At 38.4% G+C, this 22,499-nt stretch overlaps 1 protein-coding gene across 2 annotated transcripts; it reads right to left on the reverse strand.

Annotated features, from left to right (window-relative positions):
• Positions 1 to 118: 118 nt before the first annotated feature.
• dop1b (DOP1 leucine zipper like protein B) lies at positions 119 to 22,424 on the reverse strand. Of its 2 annotated transcripts, XM_086145246.1 has the most exons (39): positions 22,363 to 22,424; positions 22,196 to 22,251; positions 19,613 to 19,787; positions 18,617 to 18,798; positions 18,349 to 18,519; positions 16,253 to 16,442; positions 16,020 to 16,118; positions 14,665 to 14,788; positions 14,445 to 14,554; positions 13,394 to 13,505; positions 13,028 to 13,148; positions 12,795 to 12,914; positions 12,440 to 12,548; positions 12,066 to 12,302; positions 11,505 to 11,803; positions 10,995 to 11,398; positions 10,624 to 10,895; positions 10,390 to 10,542; positions 10,159 to 10,259; positions 9,090 to 9,280; positions 7,403 to 8,999; positions 6,942 to 7,041; positions 6,665 to 6,856; positions 6,456 to 6,578; positions 6,244 to 6,378; positions 6,076 to 6,131; positions 5,891 to 5,995; positions 5,607 to 5,673; positions 5,348 to 5,507; positions 4,876 to 4,958; positions 4,669 to 4,778; positions 4,442 to 4,591; positions 3,861 to 3,922; positions 2,983 to 3,111; positions 2,763 to 2,899; positions 2,631 to 2,686; positions 2,410 to 2,553; positions 2,186 to 2,318; positions 119 to 1,173 (listed from the first exon to the last, which is right to left on the reverse strand). In XM_086145246.1, exons 3-39 carry the CDS (start codon positions 19,748 to 19,750, stop codon positions 916 to 918), a joined length of 6,930 nt encoding a protein of 2,309 aa, XP_086001372.1. In that variant the 5' UTR covers positions 19,751 to 19,787; positions 22,196 to 22,251; positions 22,363 to 22,424; the 3' UTR covers positions 119 to 915. The 2 variants fall into 2 exon arrangements, with proteins under 2 accessions (XP_086001372.1, XP_086001373.1); XM_086145247.1 differs by lacking the exons at positions 22,196 to 22,251; positions 22,363 to 22,424 and adding an exon at positions 21,710 to 21,847.
• Positions 22,425 to 22,499: the final 75 nt, after the last annotated feature.

The following is a 22,499-nucleotide window of genomic DNA, read 5'->3' on the forward strand; positions in this document are numbered from 1 at the left end:
AAACAACCTACCTGTTGGGGGAACACCTGCTCCACCGACTGAGCTACAGTCACACCCATTAACCCAGATATCAAAATTTGTAGAGCTGTAATGGGACAGTTGAACAATAAAGCCAAAGTGGTTATACTTATTTAATGAGTCTCCTTTCTGTGAATTCAAAACTTGACACAGTCCTTTCAAAACATTCTAAATAATTCAAACAAAGTTTTAAACATTACATTATCATTCAGTACAGAGGAAAAACAAAACAGATCCTAAAAACTGTCCTAGAGCAATGAACAGGAAAAAGCTGATTTCCCTGGAACACCAAAACTTGCAGGCATGTATTTAGTGAGGTATAATTTTTTTTTTCCTTCCAAGGATTTCTTGCTTTACACCCTTCACACTCAATAGCTTACATTAAAAGTCTAAACATGGATTTTTACTTTGGATCCAGTTACGTCATATCATAAGACATTCAAAAACACAGTTTTTACATTTTTTAAGTCAGACTAAAGACAAGGCTCATGCTAGAGAACAACATTGAGCGCAAGGTATGAAAAAGTCAACATTCTTCACAGTGGATCTGTAATACTTTTTCAAAACTATTTTACAGGAATGACTGTCATTAAAGGTAGAAGACCTTTGTTACTTCAACTTTTAACTGAAGTTGATTCCATAAATAGGCATTGGACAAAAAAAAAACTACCTCACTGTTCCTTGGTTTTCCCAAAATTCATGATTCATTGTGAAAGCACCTCAAAAGGTACATGTAGAGATCAGTTAAAACATTAGAGAAAATTGAATTCCAAAAGCATATCCCTCATTTTTTTAAATTCAAAATACAGTGCTAAGATAGCTCATGATGGTGCTTGTTGATCTGAGGGTTTTAAAAGCTCAAGAAAACGACTTAATGAAAGTTTCAATGTTAAAGTTCTAACTCTCCATGGAGTTCAGGAACTCCTCCTCTGTGATGCGTTCTAGCCTCTTTAGGACGATGTCAGAACTGGCTGCAGGGTAGTCCGCAACTGGGAAATGGGATGAAGAGTGGCCGTTGGTGGGAGAGCCCTGAAAAGAGCAGCACAGGGTGCGAAGGAAAGGCAACAGCTGGGTGATGGAGGTCAGGGACCTTTGAGTGAGGAGGGGGAACACCAAATCCTCAGTGCATGACTCCTCACTCAATCCATTCAGTGCCTACAAGACAGGATAGGACATTAAAGAAGGATGTTGGGGCTACGACAAAAAATGTACAATTGGGAACATGGATCATGTTGATTTAATTTACAGGACAACATCAACATCATAAATTTCCTGCTGTGATGTTGCACTCTTGGTTTAACTACCGGTATTTTAACATGGGAAGAAGCACTTCTTCAATCTTGAAAAATGTTATATGATATACGATTGTTCAAAGTTGTTGATAGAATAATGGAGCAATCATAATGACCCCCCCCCCAAATAAACAAACAAACAAACAAATAAATAAATAAAAATCAAGTCTACCAGAATTAATTTAAAACAGCAAAGAAAACTGTATAGATATTTAGAAAGTATTATTTCTTTACATTCAAAAGAAAAGAGGAAATATGATAGGGAGTCATAGCATTTGTTATGACTGTTTTTCATTAGATACTCTAGCAAATAATGGTATATACAGTACATCAGTAACAAAAACAGTATTCTGGGTATCAAATTATTCACACTTTTCCTTACTGTCCAGTCCTGGGTAAATTAATTACCCCACTGCTCAGTTTTTCTAAAATGATAGTGCCGTAATCACTGTTGTAGTCCAGCTTTCAATAATGAATATGATTCTCAATTGAATAGTGATGAGTTTTAAATGAAGACAAATCTATTTTATAATAATTATACACGGACGCTTGTTACTGACAGACTGGTGACGAGTTCATGTAGCAAAGAAGTTAGTTTTACTCACCAATAAGTAATTCAAATTACAGCCTAAACCACTGATTTATTTCTCAAATGATCACCAAACCTTGTTCTAAATATTGTTTATTTGAATAACAATAATACCAATAACATAGTACATCCTGGGGAATTTATACAGCAGAAATTTAAGCACTATTGAAGTATCTCTCCAATTAATGGTATTGATAAAGAAATATATTTCATTTAGGTCACAATCATACCTGCTTTTAGATTTTAATTAGTCACAATTAAATGTTCCAACCAAATACAGTCTTACCCCGTATCGCTGCTGTATTCCCTCTAGCATTCTGACAACATGGGGCCTGCATTCCTGTTCACTCTCTATAAGTGCGGTCTCTGGTCCACCATAACGGTTAACATCCACTTCGGGGACAAATGCCCAGCGATACCTATACAAAAGATGACAGAAAAATTGTTCTAATTGTTCTTCATCAATACTTTTTGATTCAAAGATGTAAGGTTTCTGTTTCAAGGTCTCACATCTGAAAAATTGGTATCCTCTCAACAGGAAAGGCCAGGGAGGTGTCCAAAAACTTGCATGCTGACAAATACATATCCAACTCAGCCAGAGAGAAATTAACAGGTCCATTTTTTTCAGGGGCTCCACGGACGACCTTAGTCAGCCTGTAAGGTGCACAAGCAATCAGAATGAAAAACAAGCTCATTTTAAATCCATATAAATTAATGATTAACAAACTCACTTTGACACTTCTTTATCTACTTGCAGAGTTTTCTCAAGTCGTGCAAATATGCGTATCTGTGAAAAAAAGGTTTCAATTGGCACAATAAAGTTCCTCTGTGCAAAAACGGACGTTATCAAAAGGTATTCTTACAAGTTCTGTGACCATAATTGGCCATAGAGATGTCAGGTGCTGCGAGGATATCCGCAATAAAAGAACACGAAACATCAGAAACATTTGAGCCGAAACAGCTGGGCTGGGATTCATACGTAACGCTTCTGTCAGACGCTCTGGAAGAGAAACAGTTTCCAGCATAATCAGAAACTATATACTTTTTGCATCAATCAGAACATTGTTTACTTTAGTACCACACCTTGAATGAGTGGTAGGTAGAGATGATACTGATCGAGTTCTCCACTGAACATTGCAAATGCTTGCCGTTTCAGCAGCATGGGTTTCTGGTCTGCACTAGCAAACAGTTTCAGGGAGCCACTCTGCATGCCTTTAACAGAAATAAATGGAGGGTTTTAATCCAAAATAATCAAAAATGTGCAAAGCTTGAGTATAATTCTATCTGGCTTATTTGCTCATCTTGAATGCTCAGGCTGTGCCTCCCTTTTCTCACAGCCCTGTGTTATTACATACACTGCTTCATTGGCCAATTTAGGTTGTAAAAATTTTCATTGCAGATTTCAATAGTTAACTCACATTAGCCTGCTAAAAAGACTTGCATATAGCTTAAAGGTTATGCAGGGTCAGAGAAAGAGAAAATCATTCCTTGTATGGGAGCAAAATAAAGAATGCTTAATATTCTTCATACAATGCATTTCTTAAGTGCTCCTTTGATGTTTTTTCACAGGCTGAGAAGGTCAACTTGGTAGTGGTTTGGGGACAGATAAAGCAAGTACAAAATGTTCAGTTATTTAAATGACAACACATGTCCCAGCAGCCCCAAGTACTAAAATAACACATTTTGCAGCCAACCAAACCCAACAAGAATGATATTTACTAATGCCTGCTATTTGCAGTAGCCAGTTCCTCTTCTGAAGTCTTCTTTTAAAATATTGATGACGTGATTATATGCTTTTAAACTGATTCATTCTCAGTAGCCCGCCTCACATGAATATCTGCACTCAGAGTCAAACAAGCATTCATCTTGGGAGTTAGATTTGTTTACTCCTCATTCTTAGATATCAATATTATATAAGGGCTCTTCCCATTACAGTTACAGTATTACAAACATGAACTCACTCATGAGGTCTTTAAACATTGTCTTCTCATGAGTCAGTAGGTGGTCAATTATGGATTTCCAACTGCAGAGACACAGGGAAGCCAAGCATAGTTTAATAAACATTGGAGTCAGTAGTACTCATTTTCAAATTCTTGAAACCTCATTCAATTTCCTAAAATTTGGTTATGCTATTGTGCTAAGTATAACTGTCTTATAGACATACAACTATTAGCGCTGCTTCATTCCAAAAAAAAAATGTAATTTGGTAGCAGCTACATAAGTAGAGAAATTACATAGTTTTTAAAAACTCTCCCATGTGTCAGGAATAAATGATTCCTGTTAATTTTTTTTTAGATTCTGAAAGAAAATGTATAAATCTTAGCTTTGGGATCATCTGGCTATATATATATATATATATATATATATATATATATATATATGTATGTATAGAGAGAGAGAGAGAGAGAGAGAGAGAGAGATAAAAGATTTTAATAACAATGATAATGCTGTAACTCTACTATGGGGTATGTGAGATATTTGACATTTCAAATATCTAGTGTTCAAAGATTTCCTCAATACCATATTTCTCAAACATCCAAACCTGGGTGCACAGGAGGCATCCATGGTAAAGAAAAGGGGGTCCATGAAGAGCTCAAAGACTTCTTTCCTCCAGGCTCTTTTGGTATATGCATAGCCACTTAGACTGCTCAGCAGCTGAGCGCCTGCCTCAAAGCTGGGCATGTTGTAGGCACTAAAGGGAATTTGAGTTTTATTAACATCCAAAAGATATGAGACAGTTATATACAACTTGCCTGAAATGATGATTACCTATGGTTCTTCAGGTAGGGGAAAACATAGTAAAGGAGCCGTGAAATTAGAGGAACTGCTTTTTCCTTTTCATCACTGCGGTAAACCATGTCAAGAAGTGGAGCCAAGATCTGGAGAGTAGAACAATTAGTTCTATTACGTACAACTTATGGTAAGCACACAAATGTTCACTTTGTTAAATTTTCATGAGGAAAGCAAAACCCTTACCTCAGCAAGAAGTGAAAGAGCCTGCACACTGTAAACTGAGGGAGCAGAAGAGGAAACCATGGTGCTTACTTGTGCTGCTGACTCTGCGGAAAGAGAAGAAACACAAGTTGATGAGCATATTTTAGGTAAGAATCCTTACCTTTTCAAGAACGTTCAGTAGTTCTAGACTGTAACATGAAGCACCATCATTATAGAGCTTGCTGGAAACGGGAAATATTTATAATACCATTAGAAGTAACAAGAGCAAATTAAAAAGCAGAAGGGTTAGAGATGTCACTGGTGAGATGTTAGCCCATCAATGTCAGTTGTGTTATTGTAACATAGCAATACCGAAATCATGAAAGCAAGTTCTTCTCTGCCAAAAATATATGCAGAGGTATCTCAGGAGCTACCAGAGACAAAAGTTAAGAGATAGGGATAGAGATGATTTAAAGTCATATGTGCAAGTAATATTAAGATAATCAAAACTTACCATACTGATCACCATCCATATCTGCTTCTTCAGGTTCATCTGCTTCAGGGCACACCTGTGGCTGAACTTTGACCTCAAGGCTGCGGCTGAGCCAGCTTGTCTGCTCAAGAGATGACCCTGCAATTCCGCCCACTGCCTCGAGGATCCGCTGAGTAACCTCCTGCAAATATTGCCATCAACATGCTCACAAGTATCACAGAGAAACAAACACGGACACACTCACAATCTATATCAGGCAATTGAAAATATGTAATCAAACCTGCAAATCTCTGGTATCCTTCTTATTGTCCAGATTAGGAAGTCTGTTAACCACATCATTGAGGATTCTGCAAAAATACAAACGGTTTCTAATCATCAAATCCCCCTGCAAAGGCCACACTATACATGGAAATATGTTTGAAATGACGGCACATTTACTAACATGGGCTACTTTGAATTATTAGATTTCATGTTGTGTGGCATTCATACTGTCTATCTTGGTAATGCAAATAGAATTATAACTTGTTGGAGAACAGATTTAGGTGTGGATGTGTGAAAACTGACCCCAGCAGTAAGAAGTGTCCAGGTGGAGCCAAATTAAGCTGGACCGACTCCCGTAAAAGATTGAGGAGATGAGCCACATTCTCCTGTAGAGCTTGAGCTGTAATGCTTTATTAAAGGTATATAATTTTAAGTATTTTCTCACTTTTCTTTACAGAAATTACTTTACATTACATTTTGCTACATACCTCTTGATATAAGTGTAAACAAACTGCAACATTGGAATGTCTACCAAGGTTGACTTCTGATGGAGAAAGGACAATAGGATATGACAGACAAAATTTGTGAAAATGTATTAATTGCACCTTTCAGAAAACAAGATTTGAATAGCTGCTCATTCATGGGCACTTCAATACCTGATCTCCTTTGAGCTGATGGGGCTTTTTAACCACCTCCTTTACTAAGTGTAGGATGGTATCTGTGTGCAATGTGTTCATTGATTTTACCAGATCTACGATCGTTTGACAAGACTCACTTGCCATAGGTAGAACCTGAGGAGAAAATTTCAAGTAAGTTTTTTCATAATTGAAGAAAAGGGTTCTCTTTCTTTAGAGATTATAGTTATTACCTTGTTTTTATTTCTCCTCTTACTCTTCCTGCTTCTCCATGCTGCTCCCAATGAAGCCATGAACTGAACCCCATATTGCCCAGTTAAAGGAACCAGGAATTCCAATATCCGCTGTCTGAGAATCTATACATGTACACACCCTTAAATCCTGCTCATTAAATATACATATAGAAAAAAGATACACATTCATATATAACTTTTTGGCAAACCTTGGTACTTTTGAAGTAGACAGAAGTAGAAACATGTTTGCTACTTTGCAGAGTATCAGGCGCTCGCCTCTGAAACTCTTCTTTCATGACTATGCCCCATAAAAACGCCATGGTACTGAGGATGTGTGGCAGAGCCTCAATCACAGCACTGCGTGCATTACGGATGTCCACGGCATCACAGGCAACTAGGGACTGATAAGAGAGAGATGTGGATTAGCATGCGCAATCTGAAAGTTGAAGTACATGTCTACATGTATTCCTTAGAAGTATTTCTCACTCTCTTGTTGTCCAACAGGCAGTGGTGAGTAATGTCGGTCAGGCCTTCTAGCAGAGTTAGAGGGTAATCAGGTGCAATATTTTCTCTCCTCCCACTCAGGCTGATGAAAAGAAGATATTGGAGATATTCTTCTTGTATTAGGTAAGGTTGCGTTAGCATTGTCAGTACAAGAAAAAGGACTGATCATACAAAAAGTCCCCATGTAATGTTATACATACATTTCCTAATCAAGATGTAAATGTTTTAAACTTTACTCAGCTATTAAAATCAATGACCATATATTTTATGAATGTCATTTTTAAAAATGTTTAGAAAGGTATACAATGGCCAACAGATACGAATTGGAGGTTCATTATGCAAGATATTACTTAAACTTTATTATAAACAAGACAAAAAATCAATATGAATCAGTCATTGATCATTATCAATGATAAACCCTATTTAAGTTGAGAAAACTGTACCTCAGACTTGTCTTTCCTCCATCATGCTCGGAAAGCTTGACCAAGTCATCCAAGTTCTTGCATAATTGATTTATGAATGGTGCAACAATGATGGCTAAAGAGCGTCCCAAGTAGGGCAGAGAGGAACACAAAAGTGACACCCAGTGGGGGTGCAAGGCAATGCCATATTGTGGCTGGAGAGCCCTGGCTGCAGCAGAAACAAACATTCCCTGGGCGGTGATGGGATGGCTTTGCACGTACAGTGCTGCCTTGATGGACTGTTGAAAAAGGACGGCAGTTTGCCACTCACGGGCAAGGGGGCTGCTTCCAGTCTGGGATTCGCGGTATTCTCCAGACTGGCCAGATACTCCACTAGATCCAGCAGCAGAAACAACCCCATCTGGCCACACATTATATTCCAGGACTATGAGAGCTTGTATGAGTTTGAGCAATTCCTTTTGCAAGGAGTATTGCTCCTGTGCTCCCCCTGCTCCAACATTCACAAGATTCTCCTCTGATAGGCCTCCCTCCTCATCCAACAATTCTGTGCTCCTGGATGGAGTCTTTTCTACACTCCGCTGGCTGATATACATGGATGAAGAAAGAGTGAGAAGAGTGTATTGTTGGACTTTACAGCCTGCAAGGAGTCTGCGGATGCACTCCAAGCTGGTGCCATGGCCCTCTCTTCTTTTTGCCATGGAGGCAAGCTGGGTCATGATCCGGGTCAGTACCTCCACACTCTTCACCTGAACATCCCCGTTCCCCTGCAAATCAGGAGGCCCTACACTTAGATAAGATGGGTAATGAGAGCATAAAATTCGTAGACATAAGGACACCAGCAATTCAATAAGCAAAGATGGGGGCACAGATGGAGAAGAGGCGGGGGAGAGTAAATGCCCATAGAAGCCTTTGCCATCCTGAGCCTGTTGGTGGCGCTGCAAGAGGTTTGAGACAAGATTTAAATGTGCTGCAGAGCTTGTGTCCAGCGATGTGGAGGACAGAGCATCCACCAGAGGGCACAGAGCATTGCTCTTGAGCAGGCCATCCAGCAGTGCCAAGCCTTGGAGCAAATGGCCCCAGCCCCCCGCTACAGGATATAGCAGCATGTGACGGAAGAGAGATTCAATGGCCTCTTTCTTCTCACGCTCCTGTTTTAACAGACGAGATCTGGCCATGGCCTCCAATTCTAGATCCTCCTCATCCTCACTTGACAATGAATCAGAGGCCTGTGTGCGCTCTGACTCTGCCCTCTGCAGTCCATTGATCAAACTTCCATCCTCAGTGCAACGGTAGGGGGCAGAACCAGAGCTGGAATTCTCGGTTGAGACTTGGGCACCACTGGTGTCAGCTGACTCTGTGTGTTCACTTTTCACCTCCTCCTCCTCCTCCTCCTCCCTCTCCTCTCTATCCTCCTCAGTTTCTTCACTCTCACTTCTGGATATAACTAACGTCTCCTCCACTTTGGACATCTCTGGACAACTTTCTAACTCTGCCCATAGGGATTCACGGTCTACGATGCTCAAGAAATTCAAAGTAGTAACTTCTGTGGCCAAAACATCCATAGAAGTCCCTGTTTTCCAGGAGCATCGATTTCTATTGCTCAGGACCTTCAGATTACCTTTAAAACAAAAAAGCATATTATTCTTACAAAATGTCACTTTTGACATATGACAGAGCTCAAGAAATTATTTTTGCTAGATTATCTTACCAGCAGTGACATTTTGTTTGATGGCCTGAATGGAGCAGCGCCGAGTGGACGGATGAAGGAGCAGTATCAGAATTGGTTCCAGGATCCGAATTATATCATTTAGAGACAGAGCTCTGACCAGCCAAGACTGAACTGCTGAACTTATTGAGCCATCTCTACAGTTTAGACTTTCAACCACGACACACAGAGACCTGACAGAGACAAACATTTTAAATTGATTGCTTTAGAGAGCAAAAAGATTATGGCTTCACATGTCATTTCGATTTAAACAGGTACAAGTAACCAATCCAATGGTTAACGTCCATGTGTGCCATACATACTCATATTCTTGGGCTCTGATACAAGGAAGTAGCGTTCAGGACCTATATCAAAACAAGTTAGCTATGATTGCTACCTTTAGAATTTTGAATGTTTTTTTTCAGTGTGGAACTAGTTATAGGTGGTTCACTTTTCTTTACAATGTTATCAAATGAAAGATAAACTTAATCACAAACTGAAGCCACTGTCGAATTAGTTTCTCCCGTAATATACCATGGAGCAAACTTAAGTTGTATAAACACAGGAAAAAAATAACAATATGGGAAAATTAAGGAACTTGTGATATTTAGGAACCTTTAATGAAAGGCAAACTAAATGCTAGTCAGGCAAAGTGACCAAGGAAAAGACTGTAGAGAAACTCTTCTTCAGTTTTCAGACAGCCATTAATGGGAGTCCCAAGGTATTGATGGACGGATGACAAATATGGGAAATACAGGAGGCTCCCTTATCAACTGCTCACTAAAATGTTTACCAATAAAGGTCAGTTACAAAATGGTATTTTTAAAGCATATTTCTTTGTGTCTGTACACGACCCAAATCAGGTACACAACTCAAATCTGGGACCTCATTCCGCAGTCAATGGATATGTTTTCATATTGTTTTGAATTTCTCTCATGTTATTTTTTTTCTCATTGTGTAAAGTTGTGAATAACAATGTAAATGCACAGAATGTGAATGGCACTGTCCAATTTGCTGATGTTACTGTGTAAACCAAGCATGATAGTCCTTCTTCAATAAACTATGTACTAACCGGTCAAAGCAACGGCTAAGTGACATGGTCCTGTTGGTGTGGACCTCCCGAGTCAGGTGCCATAAAACTGTGAAGCGATGTAGGGCTTCTAGCCTTACAGCCTTTGGCAGAGAAAGAAAATATAGCTCAATGACAGAATCAGAAAAAAAAGGTTAGAAAAATCTGCGATTATCATGTAGGTATACATACTTAGGTATTTTGGTATATTTAAATATATTTAGGTATATTTACCTTATCTCTGTGCAATAGTGCTTGGCAGATAATGTCTTCACAAATGTATGCAGATGGAGCTAAACAGTGGAGCCGGTAAAAGAGATCCACACAAGAAATGTGTTGCTCTCTACGATCAGTGTCCAATTGGTTCCAAAGGACCAGGGACACCCTCTGGGATAAGATAAAAAATATATCAGTACATTACTCCTTTGAACAACACAACTATTTTGCATTTGGAAGCCTTAACCTAACCTCATAAAAATCAGTTCTTTCTACTATAGCAGAAAGCATGGCAGGACTGATTGGTGCCAAAGTGACCATCTGCAGTCGTCCACCCAGTGGGTTAGAATTAGAAGCCTTGTACCGTCTGTGCTTGTCCTGGATGACTAGTGCTAAGGACTGGGAGTGGTTGATGAGCTCTAATAGAGAGGCCACAGCGGTGTGCTGGATGTTGTAGTCACTTGACATACAACTGAGTATCATCAAGGACTGTAGCCAAACTGACAGATGTCCCTCATCAGTACCTAGAAAATGTAAAAATTTGGTTTATAACTTTGTGAAAAGCATGTACTTCAGAGTAGTATCACTTAAACTGCATGAGTTGAAGTAAAAAGTGCCTTGACCTGCGTGGCCAAACATGACTTTATAGAGGGCCAGTGCCTCATCTTCCTTTAAATAGATGGGGAGGGTGCTGCACTCCAACAACAGGTGACAGGTGCTTGTAAAAGCCTGACGGCAAGCTTCTGTGATCTCTGCCTTCGCCCGTGGCATGTAGCCAGCTGTCCAGTCTGTTCGCCCAGAAAGGCCACACACTTTTTTACCATCTGATGGAGCTGCTGAGATCTGGGCCTCAGAAGTCTTCCTAGGTTTAAGCCTGTTTGGATTGAAGAGTTCTGCAAAATTGTCCTTGAGCTCCTGTCCCGCTTTGCTCATCATCGTCTTCTTCTTTCCTACGGAGCCAGCTTTTTGGTCTGGTTCTGGCTCCTCTTCTCGTCCCCTGACATCCTCTACCTGCACCAGCAGGTATCTAAAACATATGTAAAAGACAATTTTCATCAAAAAAAAAAATGAATAGAAGTGGGCACTAAGCATTAATTAGTGATGACAAAGTTAACATGAACTCGTATATCTACCTTGTCGTTATGAAGGCCAGTATTCCCTGTAAACATTGGGTCATAGTATGCACACTGCCTCCCTTCCTCCATGCGCCCTCACCCTGTTTCATTCCATTTTCATTTGCCTGCATGCCTGATGGGAGATACTGCTCTGATGGTGAGGCGCTGATCCCCAGACCACTGTCTTGTGATCTGAGTTTGGAGTTGATACCACTTGCTGGCACTGACTCAACTTTATTTCCATTTAGTTTTTCATCATCATCTTGTTCACCAACTTGACTGGTATTGCAATCTTTCTCTCTTCCTTTCTCAAAATCCTGAAAAATGTACAAAATGTACATGATTAAGTTTAATGACCTCATGCTTCAAAACCTATGCTCCAGTGATAAAATACATTTGGCCCTTCAGTGACATTAACAACGATATAGAGAATCATAGTGAAGACTCTCACTGAACCAAATGGTATCATTTGGCCATATAGAAATCCCACTGAGGACATAAGCCCTAGTCATCTGAAGCAAATCCTTGCCTATTAGTGTTTAACCGAGAATCTTCACAGACATAGCTCTAAACGCCAACCTGGGTGTCTCTCTCTTCTTCTGTTCGAGCTTGTGACTCCATCTCATCTGCTTGTGTCCCAGTCTCTAGATCCATGAATGCAACAGGCATCTGAAGCTTACTTAAGACCTTGAAGCACATGCGCAAGCTTTGCGTGACATCTTCCAGGCTAACAGACGCAATGTGGTTGTGCAAGGTCCACAGCATGGTGCCCAGCATCTCAGGGAGAAACTGGGACTGGATATCAGCATGAAGCTCCTTGGGGAGAATACAAATTTGTATAGTGTACTGTTTACAAATATTTGTAATGTGTCCAAAAAAGATGCACATTTTTGCAGACACTTAACATTTAGACTTTGGTGTCACATTAAAGGAAACTATTAACTAACTACTACCAGAGGAAGAACGTCAAGCAAAAAGATGATCAGAATGGATATTTCCTTTACGGATGGAGGGTGGCGACTACAGTGCTCCGGAGGATATGTTCGTGGCCCATCTTTCTCACTAGATTGAAATTTGAATAAAAAACATAAAATGTTATTCATTCATACTTGGTTCAAAAGAAAGCCTGAACAAACATGATCAATATAGCAATTATTAGTACAGTGATGTACTCATGTTGTAGCAAAAAGTTTGAAACTAAATTTTTATATTTCTCGAATAGAGTCAATACCAAATATATTAAGGGTTAGATATGCTGTATTCAACATCATGTTTAAGGATATGGAGTCTCAATCTTTCCTGCCTTACCTGAGAGAGGAGCAGAAGCATCTGGTCATGTACTCCCACAGGTATTCGCTGTTCATTGAGCCCACGAGCATTGTCATTGTTTTAATGATCTCGGATGCAATTTTGTTGTCTTTTATTTTACTAAGAAAAAAAGACAGTATAATGCAGATGCCCATTACTAAGTCTTTTGGTTAGCCAAACTTGTAGAAAACAGCTGCTGTCCTTGCTTATTTTGGATCAACTATAGCCCTCACCTGGCTAGCTGGACTCCAGTGAGTTGTGAGCTATTGGTGTTTTCTTCCTCTAGCGTCTCTTGACAGTATCTGTAGAAGGCTCGTACGACCTCAAGCAGCACATTGCTCAAAATTGCTGGACCTGCACAGAGGCATCAAGGTACCACGTACAATAAGATAATAAATGATGATTAAATGATAAAAAATAAATACTGTGATGTTAAAGGGCACCACATTTTTGCTATCACTGGGTATTACATTGTGAAAAATAACATGAGATATACAACACAAATAAAGTAACTCAGTTTGTGGAGAGGTAGGAAACATCTAATTTTAGTTTATACAATAATCCAATCCATTTTTTTCACACACCTCTGTGCTACATACCTAGTTCTGGTTTATCCAGCAGGCTGATGATGATGCGGAAGGGCCTGAGGTACCCAATCACATTGTTTTGTTTGCTTTCTATATCCGTCCGTTTGAGGATGTCTATCAGAGCCTGAAGTCAAAAATGCCAAGAGGATGAAAGTCAAAATGGAAAAAAATAATACATTATTCAAACAGATATACCTAAAAAAAAATTGTAATGCTATTCAGGACGAAATGTGCCGAGTTCATAAGTCTTTTTGAGGTTGTGTTACCTGATTATTAAGGTACATTAATTCATTCTTCGAAAAATTATGCATATTTGCAAAAAGATCAAGAGTTATAAATTCGACAAAAAAAAGTAAATTTTATGGTTGCGAGCAAGCATACAGTGAGGAAAAAATAAATTACAGCTATTGACCCAGCCAAGATATAACCATCTGAAATATCCTGTCAGTAAGGATATCATTATAATTTTCAATATTCACCAAAATATGTGTTGATATGTGAGATGGAACAAAATCATGTGAGCTATTGTACAGCTTCAAGCGAATGTACTGATATTATACTTTTATTACGTGCGCAAGCAGACACTAGTCTTCCCTTTGGCTATTATTTTTAAGATGATAAAAAATCAAGTCAACCTTCTTCTTCTGCTTCTTCTTTCGGCTTTTCCCTTCAGGGGTAGAACTGCTAATTATACGAATAGCTTCAGTATATAACTGTATATAATTATGCCTGTAATAATTAATAACAATTTACCATACTAGAATAATTCAAATAGTTAATAGTAGATAATATAATTCAGTATACTGTGTCATGAAATTGTAATATAATTTCAACAACTGTTTTGTACAGACTTAAATTTAAGAATCTCCATTCAACAAGATTGTATTTGAGAGAAGGCAGATGTTTTCACGGCTCATATCTTTAAATATCAGCAATTCACACAAAATAATTTAGACTGACAAAGAAGACTACAGAGAAGAGGACACTATACAGTATATATTTTCCAGTAATGTTGTTGATTTCTTTGAATCAGTATATGTGCTATACAAAAAAATGCAATAACCTGCACAATAATATCTCTGGAGTAAGTGTTAAAGTAGTAAGATGCATGATCCTCTGCAGTTGTGGATACGGTAGGATGCGGTGCCACCATTTCTCCTTTTGTGTCAGTGCCTGTGAAGAATATCACAAGAAGAAATTTATTAATAGCAAACTGTTAAGATTTGAAATACTACTTGATATTGGTTAAGAACAAAGAATCTATATGATGTTATAACCAACACCTAAAAGCCAGGCGTAGAGGCGTCTGTTTAGAGACATATCTCGACGCAGGAGTGTGAGTAAAGCTGCAGAAACCACAGATGTCATGTCTTCAACACTCAAAGTAATAGTGGACTCCGCTGGGTCCTAAAGCAATGACATGGCGAGTAAGTAGTTATACAATACAAAATGGACTAAAATCGTTAGTGAAAATCAGTCTTAAATGGAATATGTAATTTTAGAAATAATTGTATAGTTTCAATCCTCATGCGCACTGAGGTGTTTCAAAACCTAACGTGTTTTTGCACTCACATGACAGACTCTACTAATAATAACTGATTTAACTTCTGACTTGGAGGGACATAAAATAGATGATTTAGTCGGAACCATTTAATCCAATCGGAAATATAATACAGCAGATTAAATTTGATTTCAGGGACTTTGCATCTTAAATAAACTCAAATAGTTACACCAGGCTTAGAAAAGCAAACTCTAAAAACATCTGCAAATGAAACTGAGGCAGAAAAAAATGTTATCATGTCTAATATATGTTGCAGTAAGAGTAATGGAAATTTCTTTTTTTTTTATTTTTCTTTGATGGGTTGATGCTTGCTTACTTTTGGTTGGAAAAAAATCCTTGCCATCTTGCGCTTTCATTTTTGCAAGATTCATCGCTGCTTAAAATTAAATAGCCGTAAAGACTATTCAAACTTCTGATATGAAATAACTGAGTTTAACCATTATGATCTTAGAATGTAACCTCTTAGACAAGGGAAATCAGACACAAACAGAGCTGATTATCATGCATGAAGCCACATTCTAGGGCTTAAAACTCCCATCCACATGCAAATGAAGGCACTCATTGTCTGCTACTTCAGATCAGCTTCCAAATCAGGTTTAAAGAACTTCTTGAAATTGCAAGAACTTTTCTGTCAATCTCAAAAAAAAAAAAAAAAAAATCACTGCTGTGAAAGAATGACATGGCATTGATAGAAAAATTGATCCAAATTGACAAGAAGAAAATAAAGTAAGTGGCTTATGACAGTCTATTCTCATGGATATTTCACAAATTGTACCTGGGAAATGTTTTTCACCATTCATGCAATTGTCTACTTTGTTTTGATGATTGGGGAAAAATAAATATTTTTAAAACCCTTTCTGTCAATATTTGTCTGACCTCTAGAAATATAATGGCCTCCTTGGTCATTAGTAATAAACACATGTACCTAAAACCAAAGTTGAACTGAACAAATAAACATTGTTTATTGTTTTACCTGAGCAAAATATATTATTTATTTCAAAGTTACCTAACAAGTAGAAAATTCCTATAATCCCATGGAGAAGTTCAGAAATGAAGTGTGTTAATGTGTCTACCTACGAGGCATGAAGCAAAGGGAAAAATAAAAAGCAGAATTTCAAGCATGTTCCTCTGGACCAGGACATTTAGGTCTTGAAGAGAAAGACGCACTGACTTCACCTAGAAGAAATTTCTGTTAATAGATGTTGGTGATGCGCACGCAGAACATGATTCTTAAATGTACCATATTTGAGCGTGCCCCATATAATGTTTTAATACATTTTTCTTTCCCACATATTCAATAAGACACTCACGACTGAGCAGTAGTCATGGCCAAGCATGTGTTTCTGCTGGTGCATGGGTATGGTGCGGTCAAAATGTGTGACTATAAAGACAGAAGCCGGAAATCGCACGGCAGGGCTGACCAGCATACTGCCCCACAGGGCATCGTAGAAAACCTGCTGACCCACAAGCAGTGACAGTTTGAGCAGCAAGGCGTCAGTCCTGAAAGAGAGGGCAAAAGATCACTGTAGCCACTGTATTGCATCAAACAGTTAATCTAAATTTCTCAGTTGGCACGCTTCAACATAGAGTACTAAGCTGCAATTCATAAAATATATTTTTTATATTGTCATATATATATATATATGACAATATATTGTTATATTGTCATATACACACACATACATATATATATATACACATATGTATATATATTTATATAAAATTTCTACTTTTAAAACTGAATTGCTCTTCTCTGTTATTCCACTTGTCAACAGCAAATGGGACAATTCATTGTTCTAAGCCCCGATTAATTGGTAAATTTGTGCCAAACAATGTAATGATAAAGTTATACAGTCTTTTGCTGTGAAGTCAGAGTACATGGGAAACTTAGATATGCTTTTCTGTATGGCAAAGAATCATTTGTATTGGCAAGTAAAAATAAAATAATCCATCTTCTCCACTCTTAATGCAGCACACTAACTTAATTTTGTACAGACATGCAACCAATTGGCCGCTTGTTCCCTCTTATGGACAATTTAGAGTCTTCAATCAATCTCGTGCATGTTTTTGGAATATTGAAGTAAGGAGAAGAGCTCAGCAGGCAGACAGAGAACATGCAAACTTCTCACAGAAATAAGAAAACAGTTGGCAATTGGAATCAAGCCGACAATCTTCTTGATCCTAAGTTGAGAGTACACCATGTGATGTCCTCCAGTATTAAGTTTAATTCAACTTTACTGTCAATACTGCCAAAAGTTTCAGACATCCAGAGGACTGAAATAACTTTTCTCTAAGACCCACGGCGCAAGAGCAAACATAAAAAATAATATAACAGACAACATCAAGTTACGATGAAGAAGCAAGGTTATTGTGAAGTCCAGAAAAAGATAGGTACAGTAAACCCTCGCTATAATGCAATTCACCTTTTGCGGCGTCACTGTTTCGCTAATTTTTTTAGTGCAGTTTTTTAACACTTATTTTTTACAGCACAGTAATGCTGTGTTCTGCATCCTAATTGACTAAAGGACGGTAGACCAGTGTCAACAATCTCCGCGCCTTGTCTCTGTACAGCTTGCCTAATTTACATTTGAAAATTTTCTCCATGACAAAACCCACAATGTCGACGAAACGTTCTGCACCGGCAAAGGCACCTGACAACATGCCCAAAACGAAGAGGAAGACATTAACTATTGCAGAAAAAGTTCAACTTCTGGACATTCTGAATGAAGATAGAAGCTATACGGCTGTAGGGTGCCATTACGGAATGAATTAATCTTCGGTATCGTTACATAAAGGAGGAAAATAACATAAGGACGACAGCAGCAATAAATTTTAACAAGAATGCAAAAAGGGTTTTGACTGTCCGCAACAAGACCATTGGAAGGATGGAGTCTGCTTTAGCTTTGTGGATTAATGACTGCAGAAAAAGAACATGATGCGGGATACCAACGTTATCCTCACAAAAACTAAAAAACTTTATGAAACCTTTGGTGACAGCAATGACATTCATGACAGCGAAGAGGAGGAGGAGTCAGGAGAAAGAGGCAAGTTGAGAGGAACTGTGAAATACCGTGAGTCAAAATGTGTCCAACCTCATATTGACTATTAAACTTATAATTTTACTGTACAGTATTTCTAAAAACTGTTATAGTTATTTGTAAGACAACATTTATATTTTCATTTTCAAAAATGCTTGGGCTTGAAAACAGGTTTCGATCTTTGGTTTCATTCCACAGTACAGTATTGTATTCTATAATAATTGTAAAAAATAAAGCTGACTACTGCGTGGATTTCGCCTATTGTGGGTTATTTTTAGTGCATAACCGCTGGAATAAACGAGGCTTTACTATATACAGATTTGAAAATCCAACTTGAATGAAAAACAAAAGACAGGTTTGCTGTGTACCTGTCATTGACTTCCAGTCCCTCCTCCAGGCCTGGAAGAAGTCCTGTGATAAAGGCCTGAAGACTAGGCAGCAAAGCCCTCTGGAGTGGGAGATAGTATCGCTCATATATGGTGAGCAGGACAGGCTTCACAGACATGGCTGAGTGGCCCAACAGTGGGAACAATCCTGAGCTAAAACCAGCAGTACAAACAAGTTACACTGTAAAAGGTTATAGGCAGAATACTACCTGATCACTGCTTGAAGTGTGAAAATGTTCAGAATATTCACCTGTAAATGAAGAGGTCTTTGGCCAGCCATTTTGTCCCTATTATTTTGAAGATGATTTCATACGTTTCGAGAGCCTTTAGATGCACCCCGCTGGGTAGAGCGGGGTGCAGGCACTGCGCCAGTCGCTTACCTATGATCAGCCTCTTGGGCAAGAGAGAGTAGCGCAAGTTGCTCTGCAGGGCCTAAAAGGAATTTCAAAAATTAGGAAAGTTAGACTACTAAAAACAATGATGGATAAAAGGAAGACCACTTACATGAGAAACACGTTTATCTAAAACAATGAAAATGAGATGACATGCTAACAAAAAAAAAACAAAAAACAAAAAAATTCCTGCATATTTCATATTTCCATGTTTAAGGACTATTTTGCATCTACACACAGACACACCAGAGTAAATATGTACTCTGCAAAATTTCACTTCATTGTAGAACTGAGACTTGACAGAGCATAGGACACCCCCGGTTTCTTAGGTCTACCCAGAAATAAATATTTATCTTTATTATCATGTGTACTGTACTGCGAAAAAGAAGGAAAAAGGAAATGAGAATCTTTACTCCACAAACCCATCTCCTCTCTCTCTCATGTTTTTTTTTTTGTAAATTGAAAACTTATCAAAAAAAACTTTCAATAAGAAGAGAAAGCATTTCTATCCTTCAACACATGCCATTGCAAATGTAAATACTAAAACTTGTAGTACTGCTTGTACCACTATGTAAATAATCAGAATTACTACTTTATTGGGTGAAACCATGATACATCCTGAGACAATTCTCATTATTATTGTTTTTATTATTATTATTATTATTATTATTATTATTACATGACTGTATAACAATCCTACATGAAAAACAGAAAGACTGTTAGTATATTGCTTCACAGAAATAAATAATTAGATTGGAAATGTATCACTTGCTTAGGTGGAAAGTGCCATGTTCTCCTAAAATATGCACAACATATACTGAGGAATGTATTTCCATCAGCTTTTGAAACCGTACCTTGTTGAGCTTGCCAAGAGAAGAGATGAGATCAGCCCACTCACTCGAAGACTCAAAGTTTCGCAGTGCTTTCTCAATGACTGCTGTGTAGCTACGATAACGGTAGTCATTCTGCAGTTCCAACTCTTCGGGATCCATAATAGTTTCATATGGTCCGAGCTTAAGCACAAAATGTCTGCAATAGCAAAGAAGAAGATGTTTAAATCAAATAGGTAGAGGGCTAACTGACCAGTTAAGGAGAATAATTTCTGTGATGATGTGTGTCTCAACAAACTTGCTAGAAACCCCTCTGACTAAGTCTCATTTATGGCAAATAGAATTAGTCAATTAGCTCTGTTCACTGACATATACAAGCCACGGGGCAAAGGAGACAAATGTTGTTATTCAAGGAAACTGTTTGTCTGGTTGACCAATGTCTCAGTCTTCTGAAAGAGGAATCCCTCTAGGACTAACCATGTGACCTTGCATGCATTACCATACAGAAAAACCAAAAAAGAAGTTAAGGGCTGAGTGAGTCAGTATAATTTATGGATTTATGGGACGCAATTTTCTTGCAGACACCTTATAGTCAAATATCCACTCTCAATTTAGATCCAAGGTGGTGGTAAAAGATGAATATTTTCCAGCTAATTACTAACTTTGTCTGCTAGATGACTTTTCAAAATACTGTATAGTGTCTCTAATAAAATCTGAATAGAATAGAGCTACTATGAGTAGATGTCAAAAAAAAAATCTTGCGTAGTGAAGACCTGTAAAGGGAGGCTAAAGCAACATGAATCATCTTCTACTTTGCCTCAAGCAGAGCTAAGGAAAATTACAATTGATGGATTCTGTAACCAGCATATATTACACACAGCAATTTTGATACTTTGTAGGTCAGAACATTAATTATGGCTGCTCCAAAGAGGAATTTGTAAGAATTTTAAGATGAAATAATTTTGAGGGCTCTAGAGGTTGGTCAGAAAAAAAGCTAAATGATTTTATCAAATACACAAATAATTAATAGTGAATCATCTATATTGTCAATCCCCACAGGTTGGTTTTGTTTGTATGTGAAAGTATATGAAAATTGCAAAATCAATAGACCGGCAGGGGAATAGGAGGACAGGATTAGAGGATCACAGACATCTGGATACCCTGTGGCTGAGGACACTGCCATCCTCTACAACTCCCGAAGGCAATAGGAAGGACCCCCCACGCCCCCCCAAAAAAGTCTGAACCATAAGAAAGCAATATTTTACCTCTTATTATTGGGTAATTACCATGTCACAATTTCCATATTTCAATTGGTTGTCCTCTACACTTTGTTGTTATTTTGAGAAGAAGCTGCGGCCAAAGAGTTGTACAAATGTGTTCAAAGTTATAACAATTGCTGCTGAAATAGTTTGAACAGGTGAACAAGTTGAGAAGCACTTTGACTGATTGAAGCCCACAAAAGCATTAACCTTGCCCCCAGCTTTATTGGTACCACTGTACCATTATTACCTCAATTGTGATGTTCCCATCTATGGGGCATAGGGGATCCACAGTTACAGACCTTGTATTCACAAACTTGGGTCAGAACCCCAATGAAAAACTGCAGATTGTGGTCTTAGGTATAACCTCTCCACAGCCACAATGAATAAAAAAATAAAAATAAAATGGGTGAGGTAATCTGGTGGAGATATGTTGATGTGAATGATTTCATAAATTAAAAAGCAGTTATGTTATATTTTTTCCATTTTAAAAAATAGGAGTCTTTTTCGCTGAATATAATGCATAATTATTATTCAGTAACTGAAATGTTATCTGTACGCTGCCACTTTTAATAGCAATAAAAGTCACTTGTCGGACTGGTAATGTTGATAATGTACACACAGTTAAGTGTTGTATAGCAATTAAGACATTGTTCCTTCGATGGAAACTACATAATGTCCGTGCAGACTTCAAATTACTATGGAACCCAACTCCAAAATAGGACAGATTTTAGACATTCAAATGAGAATCTCACTTCCTCATGATGTGGGTCAGCAAAACAGCTGCAATAAGCCCACGCATCTTTACAGGGTGACAGAAAGCAACAGTGTGTGTTCGAGGTTAAAACAAAATAGAGCTCACAACAATTTGCGCCGTGGGCTCAGTCAGCTGACTGCCACCGCCGCCAGCATCACCAAAGGGGCTTTCATGGCACGATTTGTGGTGTCGAGCCAAAGGACAGACGGGCGCCGCCGCAGAAATGACAGCTGGCTGTCGCAGCTCTTGGCAAATATTCATTAACATCCATAAAACAGACGTGTGCACTGTGTGTACGCTCAGACCCTTAGAATGGACGATAGTGCACTTGCTTGCAGCCAATAATTCAAGCTACGTTACGTTATACTGAAACATTAGCTAGCTATACTGTTCCGATAATAGTAATATTCAACTAAGTGCTTACAATAGAGCTTGACCACTGAAGAAACGTTAAATTATAAATGCTGGATTCGTTCTGAACAGCACAAAAGCTAACAAATAGCCATTGTTGTTATTGTAGAGAACAGCGTGTAGATGGCATTGACATAAACAGTATTAGCAAGCTAAGTATCAGGTGCATCAGTGACTCACCAAATGCGAATTAAGCGCAAGATGCGCTAGAGCTCCGACCCTTTAAAGAAGCCCACCTGGAAGACAGAATAACCCTTCATGTTGCATCTTTCAAGCAACCACGGCTCCTAAAAGAGTCGAGGAATGTGTTATTTTTTCTTTTGGAGGGAAAAATAAGTTTTAATTACCATGTATTCCTAGAGACCAGTGTGAAAACAGCCATGAAGGGGCGGAATCCACAAACTCAGCTGATAAACACCGAGCGAACGGACGGTTCACTTTTGCAGTCGAGGGGTTGGGGTGTGGGTGTTTCTATTGTAAACTG

This window comes from Fistularia commersonii, chromosome 4, assembly GCF_037954325.1.
Source record: "Fistularia commersonii isolate RoL2024-O1a breed Wild chromosome 4, RoL_Fcom_v1.0, whole genome shotgun sequence".
Classification (NCBI taxonomy): domain Eukaryota; kingdom Metazoa; phylum Chordata; class Actinopteri; order Syngnathiformes; family Fistulariidae; genus Fistularia; species Fistularia commersonii.

Coding starts and splice junctions, on each gene's coding strand:
- dop1b (XM_086145246.1), bottom strand. CDS start 19,750: ATGGATCCCGAAGAGTTGGAACTGCAGAATGACTACCGTTATCGTAGC. Junction 16,119..16,252: donor GCCATGACTACTGCTCAGTC/GTGAGTGTCTTA, acceptor AATTTCTTCTAG/GTGAAGTCAGTGCGTCTTTC. Junction 2,319..2,409: donor AGGATACCAATTTTTCAGAT/GTGAGACCTTGA, acceptor TCTTTTGTATAG/GTATCGCTGGGCATTTGTCC.